The sequence below is a fragment of the Plectropomus leopardus genome, chromosome 16 (genome assembly GCF_026936395.1).
Source record: "Plectropomus leopardus strain MGB_pleo_1.0 chromosome 16, ASM2693639v1, whole genome shotgun sequence".
Classification (NCBI taxonomy): Eukaryota; Metazoa; Chordata; class Actinopteri; order Perciformes; family Serranidae; genus Plectropomus; species Plectropomus leopardus.
This window is the reverse complement of record NC_142191.1, coordinates 19,323,548-19,335,000: the sequence shown is the minus strand read 5'-3', so window position 1 is coordinate 19,335,000 and position 11,453 is coordinate 19,323,548. Positions and strand designations below refer to the sequence as shown.

General features: G+C 36.5%; 1 protein-coding gene across 16 annotated transcripts in view; it reads left to right on the top strand.

Annotated features, from left to right (window-relative positions):
- Window positions 1-11,453, top strand: part of ptprk (protein tyrosine phosphatase receptor type K) — a 149,803-nt gene that overhangs the window by 101,103 nt on the left and 37,247 nt on the right. For all 16 annotated transcript variants that reach the window (XM_088089706.1, XM_088089716.1, XM_088089715.1 and 13 more), the window contains 9 exons: window positions 1,179-1,361; window positions 1,509-1,628; window positions 2,001-2,110; window positions 2,221-2,422; window positions 2,512-2,617; window positions 3,098-3,170; window positions 3,402-3,524; window positions 4,291-4,365; window positions 4,655-4,691. In XM_088089706.1, the coding sequence (XP_087945832.1) occupies window positions 1,179-1,361; window positions 1,509-1,628; window positions 2,001-2,110; window positions 2,221-2,422; window positions 2,512-2,617; window positions 3,098-3,170; window positions 3,402-3,524; window positions 4,291-4,365; window positions 4,655-4,691 (1,029 nt within the window). The remainder of the gene's footprint in view (window positions 1-1,178; window positions 1,362-1,508; window positions 1,629-2,000; window positions 2,111-2,220; window positions 2,423-2,511; window positions 2,618-3,097; window positions 3,171-3,401; window positions 3,525-4,290; window positions 4,366-4,654; window positions 4,692-11,453) is intronic.

The window sequence follows — 11,453 nt, the reverse complement described above, 5'->3', positions numbered from 1 at the left end:
GTCTCTTTAAGCTTGAGTTAACCACAGACCTTATTTCAGGCTTTTAACCAAGAACCCATTCAAAAAAACCTTTGACTTTAAGACGAAGGATCAGTAAGTGAAAAAATGTTAACTAATTTTCAGGTTTATCATAGTATTATAACACTCCCAGGGGCCATATTAGTTTTCTGTTTAATATTTAAAGTGCATTTTATAATCCTTACTTAGACTCAAGTAACATTTAGGGGAGTATTTTGTGTCTAAACACTTCTTCCATCACTGCTTTTCTAGCAAAAATATGGCATGTGCCAGTTTCAGACACATGTAAGAGAAAAGACAGCTCAGCCTCACCAATCTTCATTTTGTCTTCATTAAATGTTTCAAAAAAGACTGAAAGCTATACTTTTGTGCTGCTCTGTTTCTATTTTTGAATGTTAGTTAAAAAAGTGATTACTTTACCCTGAGAATTTACTCCTCTACAACAGTTTGTAGCTGCTAAAAAAGGTTTTAGCTTTCCAACAGAAAATGACAGCTTTTTCAGGTAGATCTCCACTGCCGTTGAATAAAAAAGCACAAAAATGAAGTGGACTGATATGAGCAGGCAGGAAACAGATGAGGAAGGGTTTTGTATTGTGTTTGCGGTCTTGCCTTAGAATGTGTGTGTATGAGTGTGTGTGTTCTGAGGTGGGTGGGTTCTTGGGGGGGTCATTGATCCAGTTAAATGAGCCAGTTAAGGTAATTAAAGCCCTGGGCAGGCTGGAGAGAAGGTAGATTATATTGACAATAACAGTTGTGAATTCACATAAAAGATGGAAATCAAAGACGTGCCTTGTAGAAGTTATTGCATTTGAGAAATGGTTGAATGGCAGCGAATAGCAGTAATAGATGTTCGTAAACCCGCCTTGTTTTATCTTGGGGAAAATGTTGACTCAGCACTCTTGCTCTTTTTTTTGGCAACACAAAGTAAATCTGCCTCTTGCACGCTCAGTGCTCCAGGATTAAAGTTAATATTTTTGAAGTTCACTCAAGTTTATTTCACATATTACTTTAGGTCATCAAAGAGTGGTGATTATTTTCCCCTGGTGGTATATTTACGATCAGAATGCTACAGTCCAACACAGTTCATATTCCAATAATCTGATGTTTCGCTGAGCAAACTCATGATCTCTGTCCTTGTGTTTTCCTCTGTTTCTCTGTAGAACCCATGCGGACTCCTAAGAGGCTAAAGATTGCTGAGACCAGGTCTCGTCTGATAGCAGTGGACTGGGAGTCGTTGGGTTACAACATCACTCGCTGTCACACCTTTAATGTAACCATCTGCTACCATTACATGACTGCCAACAACCGCAGCAAAGCTGACTGCTTGGACATGGACCCTAAAGGTAAAACTCAGTTTAACCATTAAGTACAGGCTTTGTTGCTGAAAAACTGCCAGCTCCCTGGTTCAGAGTCTTTCTAATGTCTGATTGAGCCCATGTGTGCAAAGAGCAGGCAATTGTCTGGAGAAATTATATTATTTTTCTTCTCAGCACCACGCCACCTGGTGGGAAACCTGCCACCGTATACCAATGTCAGCCTGAAGATGATTCTGACCAATCCAGAGGGGCGGAAAGAGAGTGACGAGACCATCATACAAACTGATGAGGATGGTGAGGGACACAAGTCCAACTTTTTTTAAATCTAAGTATTTTATTTATGTCTGTTGGTAGATTCCAACGGAGTGCATTTTACAGGTCTCTAAGCTCCCTTAATGGAGCTAAGTGTGTGCCCCAGGGCTCAATCCTGGGACCAGGCTTATTCATTATATACAATGACATACTCGCTTAAAATGCCTATCTTGGCAAGTTCACTCTTGAAAAAGGGAATTTTAATCTTAATGAGTCTTTTATTCCTGGTTAAATAATAAAAATAGCAGACAACAGAAAGAACAGAAAAGAACAGACTTTTTTTTTAAAAAAAAACTTTATGAGCATTTTGTGATTTGTGTGTGTGTGTGTGTGTGCGTGCGTGTGTGCTAACAGTTCCAGGTGCAGTTCCCAGTCAGTCACTAAGAGCCACTCCATTCGAAGACAGAATTCTTCTTTATTGGAAGGAACCGTCTGAACCCAATGGAGTCATCATACAATATGAGGTACTACAAGCAGAAGCAGTGGAACAGTAATTGTTGCAATAGCTAAGCTATCACTCATCTTAGTGGAATATATGCATAAACTGGGATTTTGTTTCTGTGCCCCACCTCAGATCAGCTACAGCGGCTTGCGTTCATTTGACCCTTCAGTGCCTCTCCAGCGGCCGGGACTCACAGTGTCTTTGCCCTCGAATGCCACCCATCACCTGTTTTCCCAGCTCCACCCTGGTGTTACGTATCAACTCTCTATACGTGCATCCACCTCCAAAGGGTTCGGTCCTGCAACCACACTCAACGTGACCACTAATATTTCAGGTAGAAAATACCTTTTAATATATAATATTGTCACACATGTAAGTTAGATGATACATGGGCACTAATGCAGATTCATGCTCTTTCTTCAGCCCCAACAATAGATGAGTACGATGGGTCAGAGGCCTTTCTGAATGAAACTGCAACAACCATCACTGTTCTGCTCAAACCTGCCCAGGCCAAGGGAGCACCTATAAGGTACTGTATGCATGAACAGTGCATACTTGTACCATAACCCAGGCTTTTGTTACACCAGCTTATCTTTGTCCAGAGTCCATGTTTCTTACTTTTAGCCTGTAATTGTTGTGCATATTGTAAACCTTCATCCTTTCTAATGTAACACAACCAATAATCCATAAAAATAAATAGAAAACATGAAGAAATTCTTGTTATAAAGTATATTTGTGAACAATTTAGCGGTCCAGCTTGAACATGTTTATTACGGTTATTAATATAATTATGCCAGTTATGTTAGTTTGGGGGAGTACCATGGAGGTATTCTTTGACAGGTTGATAAGCAGTAATTTAGTTAGCAAAGCTACACGACCATGCAACTCAACTTACAACCTTTTTTAAAAAATATTTTATTCATTATTTTTATATTATTATATTAAGTGTGTTAGTGAATAAACAAAAACTAATGTAATAACATGTTTCATTGTCTCTTCTTGTCTACAGTGCATACCAGATTGTAGTTGAAGAAGTGAATCCTCAGCGGACACGTCGTCAAGCTTCCTCGGACTGTTACGAGGTGATTTTTAATTGAGCATACATGTAACATTTTTTAAGAGTATCATGCCAAAAAAAAAGATTCATCTTAGAGTTGATAGCCGCCATTGGCTCTATACACCATTGGACATTTAAATCCCAAAGCAGACCTTTTATTTGCTGAAAGAAAACAGAGTTTTATCTGACTTACATTGTACTTGTAAAACAAATTTATAGACATATTACTTTAATATAAATACATTTCGTTTTCCAGGTCCCAGTTTCCTACCACAGTGCATCTAGTGGTGGATCTCCATATTATTATGCTGCCCAGCTGTCCCCCAGCAACCTGCCAGAGCCGCTCCCCTTCACTGTTGGAGACAACAAGACATATCAGGCAAGCCTTTTTTTCCCGAGCAACATATTCTATATGTAGTGAATTGAAAAGATGAATCAAATAGATATCAGATTAAAATTAAAAATGCAGAAGATTAAGGATGTGCAATAGACAAAGCGGAAAATTATGTCTGACATGGGTTCTTTTTATCCTTAACCATGGATAACGTACAACTTAATGCACTTGAGAGCACACAGTGTTTGTCCACCAAGGCTGCAAAATCCAACTGTTTAGTAATGCTAATTTTTGGATCAAGATCCTGGTCTACATGAAAGTCTCGCACATTTATGATGTGCTATATGAAAGGGACTTTCTTAATTTAAGCAAGTGCAGTAGTTCATTAGAACATGCAAAAATGTACACATGAATGAGAAAACAAAAAAAAAAAAAGATGTCTCTCATGGTCTAGGTGTATATTTTCATCAGATTGAATTCATGTCTTTTAAAGAATAGTTGTAGCGCTTGTTTGATTTCTGGCAGAGAGTGAGATAAGAAACAGCAAATTAAGGTTTTTTTTTTTAGTATTTTATTATTGTAAGTGTTAAACATTTAAGATATAATGTGCTAATTTGTGAGCTTTACTGGTGCTGGTGCCACCACCGCTTTGTAAGTTTGCCAGCTGCTTGCTGTATGTTCATAATTAAGATACAGACATGAGAGCAGTGTTAATCTTCACATCTAACTCACTGCAAGAAAGCGTAAGAAAGTAACTGAAATAAGTATCTGACAGTTGTGAAGTTGATAATCCATTTCTTTTAATCCACAGGGTTTCTGGAATCCTCCGCTGGCCCCGAGAAAGAACTACAACATCTACCTCCAAGCTGTTAGCAGCACGGAGAGGGTAAATAAATATTTATTCATTTGAAGACACATTCAACACACAGCGAACTCACACCTAGCTGCTAAATATACTTATATGTACACATTCAAAAAGACGCTGCTGAAACATTAAGTACAGTTTTTACCTATAAGCAGTTAGGACTTTTGAGAGTTCTTTAAACTACAAATATGCCCAACTTTTTTTTCCTTATACTGTAAATATTGTCTGTACATTGCTAACATTAAGTATAATCTATTATATACTGTTTGTGGAACTCAGGTTTTGCTTGTATTGTCTCTTTTTTCTTTAGGAAACTAAGACACAGTGTCTGAGACTGGCTACTAAAGGTAAGAGCACACAGTCACTGTTGATACCACTTTATATCAGAAAAAGGACGCCAGATCAGTTTTAACTTAAACAGATGCAACTCGTGGGAAAAAAAATGTTGCCAGAATTTAGCTGCTGAGAAAAATGGTAAAAAACGTCGTTGTTTTTTTTTTTTAAATATCAAAGATGATATTAAAGTAACTATATTTATTGTATTTTAATGTCTGGTAGACTGTGCCTATCTTATCTTGTGAAGTTGCACCCCTTAATAATTGTTGTTAATCTGATGTTTATTATGTATGTTTCCTTCTCACCGAGTTTGCTATGAGCGATGTAATGAATGGTTTGATAGTTGTATGTTGAATATTATTGGGGATAATAATAATAATAATGTTTTGCATGTTAAAGCAAGAAAACATGCTCATGATATGTGTTTGTTTGCACAGTTAGCCCCTCTATGTGCACACAGTCTAAATATCACGTTTTTACGACCAGCCATATGTTGATAGATTAGCAGACTGGTTTAATCCCCAGGCAATAACACAAACAAGCGGCGAAACACACATAAGTGTACACACACTGTTTTCAGGAAAGATTTTTAGAAATGCAGCTGATGGATCAGAGTTTAGCTGTGTGCAATAAGAACAAGGATTAACAGACAAATACATTAACATGTTTTCAATGAAACTGACAATTCTGGTGGCTGGTAGCTTCTAAGAACATTTAGGTCATTTAAGTGTTTATTTGGCTACTAATGCAAAAGTAGAGCGCAAATGGAGGCAAAAAGACAAATAGAAACATAACATGCCTATTTTTGCACTGAAACTGTTAATGCATTTGGGTTATTTTCAGCCTTGGGACTATTTTTTCTTGTTTGTTTTGTTTTTTCAGGGGTACTAGAGGCATAGCACAATGGATATGTTGGTCTGAAAAACAACAGACTATGGCTGCTACCAAGAATTTTTTTCATTATCCATTAACAGACTGATATTTTTTTCTTTTTTGATTAACCAAATTTGTATGTCTGTTAAATACCAGAAAATAGTGAAAAATGCCCTGTACACTTACTTAGAGCTCGAGACGACACATTCAAATAAGGGATGGGCATTTTAAGTAATTTCCATTGTCAGATACCTGCATTGAATTATTGTGGAATTATGGAGTACTCACCAAAAAAAACCCAAAACAATAGGGTCCAAAATGAACACCCAAGCTATGATACACATGTCTAATGTTGCATAGCTTGCAATGCACATTCATTTTATTCATTTTGTTGAAATATTTCCAACATCACTCTTAAGCCTGGTCACTATTCTGCCTGTAACATTAGATCAAGTGATGTCTGATTGAAATTGTTAAACATTATCTGCAGCTGAGCAGATCTATCATTTTTGTATGTCGATCTGTACAGATATGTAACTGTAGATAGCAGTTACATCACTGCATCCCATCCAAAAAAAATTAAACTTTTAGTATGAAACAGACTCAATTTACTCATGCGCCTTTTAATTTCAAACAGTCCAAAACCCCAAATATTCAATTTGCAAAAACAATAAACAGAGAAGCACAGCAAACTGTCTTATCTGAGGAGCTGGAACGAGCAATAGTTTGGTATTTATGATTGTAAAATGAAAGAAACGGGTAATTTAACTGACAGGAGACTGATTCTATTAATGTTAATATTAGCTAGGGATGCAAGAAAATATCGTCATGTCAGCGGTATTGGCTGATATTGTTTTAAAATGAAATATTGGCCAAAATTCTGATTTTTGCCGATATTATAAATCGATTGTGTTGACAATTTAAGAAAATAGATGAGAGATAAAAGCCTGTCATATTTATAAAAGTCATTATATTACTTGAATCTTGTATTTGCAAGCTATCCTAGTCTTGTTGCATTATGTTTTTTTTTGTGGTTAAACAAAAAAAAGTGATAATCACTTTATGCATTCAGCTGATGGTCCTTGCTTTGACCTTCTGATGCTGAAGGAGCATAAAACCAGACAGTAAAAGTGACTTGATTGTCAGTGCAATCAGCCATAATGATTGTAGAATGAATCATTATGGCTGATTGATTTGTGTGTTTTTATAAAGACCCATCAACAGACGAGCTGCAAACTAGCTTAGACTTTAAGTACTGCAGTATGTGGCTTTGCTCCGTGTAACAATGAATGAGTTAAAACATAAAAAGTTACTAGAATTGTTCACCTACTTTCTCTTTATGTCACAGAGTCCAATGTGACCAAGACATGTTAGCCAGTAAGCTCATAGGAAATTGATCCCATGGGAATGATCAAAGGTTTAGTTCAGTCCCTCTAGTGCCTGTAAGGTGCCATGTTTCTGCTTTAAAAAAAGAGAAAATGTGGGGATTTTCTGTGTTTCCAGTGTCATCATATTTCAAGAAGTGCTTGTGGTTGTAGTAACTAGAACAGGTCGGTTTTTTCGCCAAAGGCTGCTAGAAAGAGATGACGCTCTTTCTTTTAAGTCTGAGGAGGTCTGAGTGGAGCTCAAAGACTTATTCAGTATTATTTTTTTAATAAGGCAGAGAGACGTACTAATGGACAGAGAGGTCAGATGGCCGTCCCTTCTTTTCACTCTCCGTCCCTCTGCATGTGTGTGTGCGCTCAGCCGTGCATCCGGGAGGGAGGATTTAGCGATGGTGGTCCTATTAGGTCATCTGTGGTATTGTGTATTGTCATTGCTGCCTCAGGGTGTTTTGTGTGTGTGCGTGTGTGTGTGTGTGTAGTTGTGTTGGTAAGTTGTGAGTGTAAGTGTACTGACCTGAATAATTTTTACAGACATTAAGAGCCACCGTCGACATTATGAGGTCAGGTCTCAGAGCCTTTTAAAGATTGTTTTTCTTTTTTGTTATGTCTTGTTTTAATCACCTTTACCCATTGATGAGGAAATGTTTCATAGTCACAAATGCAAAAATTATTTGGAATCGTAGAGTCACCCTTGTTTCACATAAAATTATGAATATTTAAGAATTGTTTTAATAGCCAGAGCAACTATAGCTGACCCATACTGGATTTTTCAAAAAATCCAACAAGGATATGTAAGTCAATCTTTTCTCCACAATTTTATTGCATGAATAAATATGTTTGTCTTTTTTCTTTAATTCTTGATATATGTATTAAAAGTAGTATCAGTTTATTTTAATTTTCCAGAAATTATGACCAATACATATTCCACTGCTCTCTTGGGACAATTAAAGCAATTGAGACATGGTTTTTAAATTACCTCAAACATTTTTTAAATTTTATATTTTTTTTTTAATATCTGTACCACAATTTCTTTTTACGTATTGGTCCACATATAAATTAAGTGTTCCGTAATTCAGTATTTTCTGATATATGAGTATAACTCTTTAAGTAACATCGGGACGCATTCAGCATTATGAATAGGTTCTGTTATGACATGCGTTCAAGTTACATTGCTTGTGATCTGTTCGCTAGACAGTTAAGAAATTATGCTAGGGTCTGTTCTTAATGAAAAAAACTCTTTGAAATGTATTTCTTTGTCTCCATGCTCAGAAATGTTATACACAATTTTGCTATTCTCTATAAACAGATGTCTGCATATTTTGCAGAATCTGTATGTGATGGGACAAGATTTTGGTATCAGAAGTGTTATGGTTTTGGTTTGTAATCCGAGTAGTATTGATCAGTCAGGTGTGAACTGCAAACAGTCCATTAGGTGGAATGCTTTGACCAAAACACAATCTCTGAACCCAACAACTATTGTCTGATGATGATTTTGCATCATAATAGCTTTTTTAAAATGTATCTGCCTTCATGTCAAAATGAGTTGTATGATAAGTATTGGTCAGCCCATAATATTGGCCATTGCCCGCAGCGGCTTTGTCATCGTCACATGATAGCCAGTGAGTTCAGAGATAGAAGACTTACTGATGATCTTTGATTCATGCAAAGGTTATTCCCAAATTCTTGAAGCTTATCTTGATGTTATAAGAATCCTCAAAGAATAAAATTGATGCTATTTTGTAGTTTTTTTTATTGTCAGCAAATCCAATGCAAAGACCAAAACCAACAATGAATAAGTCCACAAGTATTTACAAAGTATTGCATGTGTAGCCAAAGCCTGATACATCTATTTATCAGTCAATTAGCTCAATTTTTGTCCAAAAAAATGCATCACTGAGCCACACTGATGCACTGGGTGACATGTTGCTTCATTACCATGAATGTGGGCAGTGTAGTTTATTTTAAGTCGACCCCACATGCATCATTCTGCTGCCATAAAAACTCACTAGAGCACTAAATGTGTATTATTCTGTGTATTCTTAAAATAGTCCCAAACAAATGCTGAAATTTAGTCCTGTTTGAGGAATGTTTGCTAAAAACAACAGTGCCTTGTTGTTTTATAATATTATTTAGCCTTTTATAAAAAAAGAAATGATTTCTATTTTTAAAGATCCACTGCAAATCTAAGGGGTTTAGTGCTACAGAGAGGAAGTTGGACAGAACTTATTGTTGGTTTAGGTCTTTTCATGGAATTTACTTTGAATGCAAAAAATAATACAGAAAATACCAGCCTTATCCAAAGCCACATTTTGGCTGGCACATTACTACTAATGCTTCATCTATCAATCTGAGTCCTGTGTTTTAGTGCAATATTGTTACATAATGACAGCGGCAGAAACATTTTATAACAAAATAATATGTTAAGGTCCAAATACTGAGGGAGATAAAGAGAGAGATTATATTGATCTTGTTGATATTTAGCATTAGAAGTGGATTATTGTTTGCTAGATGTATTGCATTATGTTGAGTTTTGTGCATATGTCTTTGTGTTGGATTATTTGGATTATCATAATGCAAGATAATGTTCTTACGTTGCAGTACGAACTATTCTGGCGTTATGGGATCAGATCAGTAAGCTTAGGAGCATGAAAACAGATGCTGGCTCTCTTTCTGTTGACTTTTCTGTGTATGATCAACATGGTTGAATCGCCGCTACAGCGTGCACTCTGCCTCAAACATCATTTGTGAATTATACTGCAAACAGACGAAATCAGGGAGTTCAGACAATTCTCTGAAGTCATCAGGAACAGAAATGAGTTTGAGTACAAGTAATATACTGTGACATTGGTGCAGAAACATCGGACAGCTACAGTCAAATTGCATTTCAAAAGCATTTCCCAAGGAGAGCGTGACGCCAAGGACAACCTGAATACACTGAAAAGACACTACAAGGCACACAGTCAGTTGAGCATTTCTTTATTTGTGTACATGTAGTCAATTTCTACTGTGTTTGCAGCTGGGAATCGGAGTAGTCAGTGTGCAGAGAGTTCACTGGTTCAGTACATTGCCATCAGATGAAACAACAAAATGAATGAAAAGCTGTAATCTCTGTGAGATGAGTGTTTTTTCTTTAATTGACCTAGAGGATGGTACAGGCCAGGGATAAACAGCCAGCTGTTTACAGTCTTTTCTTCGTATTTTATCGTCACAGTGTACAGGAAAATTGTCAGATGAAAGCATTTTCAAATGAAAGTTTTTAGTGTCGTCTCTAGAGGACAATTTTTTAACCACTTTGGTCCAGGCATAAATATTTCAACTACTAGATGGTCTGCCATGAAATCTTGTACAGTTATCTGTGTTTTGTAAAGGGTGAGTCCTAAACAGCCCAGTTGCCTGAAGAAAATGTTCGCATTGTACAGGGTTCCCACTGTCATGAAAAACCTGGAAAAGTCATGGAATTTAGCAGTTGTCTTTTCCAGGCCTGGAAAAGTTATGTAATTTGTAAAAATCATTGAGAATTTTGGAAAGTCATTGAATCTTATTGTGTGTAATTCAACTGTTACAGTAATCTTTTGTGGATAACCTTCCACGTAACGCAACACAATAGTGAGCTTATTTTCTGTAGGTGTCGACGTAATTGCGCTCTAATATATGTCACTTTGTGACGTTATGCTTATCATTTAATATGTTTCTCCATCTTTCATTCTGTCTCTCCCTTTTATGTATGACAGCGTTCTGAAATTGTGTTTGAATATAATTTGAGTCTGAAATGTTTGAAAAACATGGGGCAAATGGGGAAAGAAGAAAAAAAAATGTTACTATGAGTCATTGAAAAGTCATGGAAAGATTGTGTCTGTGAAAATGTGTGGGAATCCTGATTATACATTTATGCAAACTATAAATACATAACATTTTTAATCTAAAATGACCTAATAGACCGTGTAAGCTTACTTCATTATTAGGAGGTTGAGGGAATGGTGGATGGCTTGTCATCTACCAACACTAGGTGATTTGTGGTGATACTTTGCAGACTTTCCACCAGTGTTTGCGACACTGAACCTGATTGTTTTTAGTGACATTTCCCAGCAGCAGTCAGTCAGTAAATCAATGAATCAATTACAAATAATCGAGAGTACATGCAGTTCTAACTTAAAAGTTAAAACAACATACTACATCGCAAAATAACAACAGTAGAACTCTCCAGGTTGAGTTCCATCTCTGGCAAGCGCTGCATTTTGTTGTATCTCAAGAAAACATTAACTGATGAGGTTCAGATGTGCTGCATTCCTATACATTTCACTTAAATTTTGGGCTATGGACTGCAACAAATATTAGCAAGAGGGTCAAATTACAAGGCACAACGTTATGACGAAGAAGTACGTCTCAATTATATGCATACTCCCAAGTGCGGACTTTATAAGGTATGCTGTTGTACATGCTGAAAGTATGGCGAAAAATGATGTGATTTGGAATGCAGCCATGGTGAACATTATACCTGCTTAACTGTCATTGTGA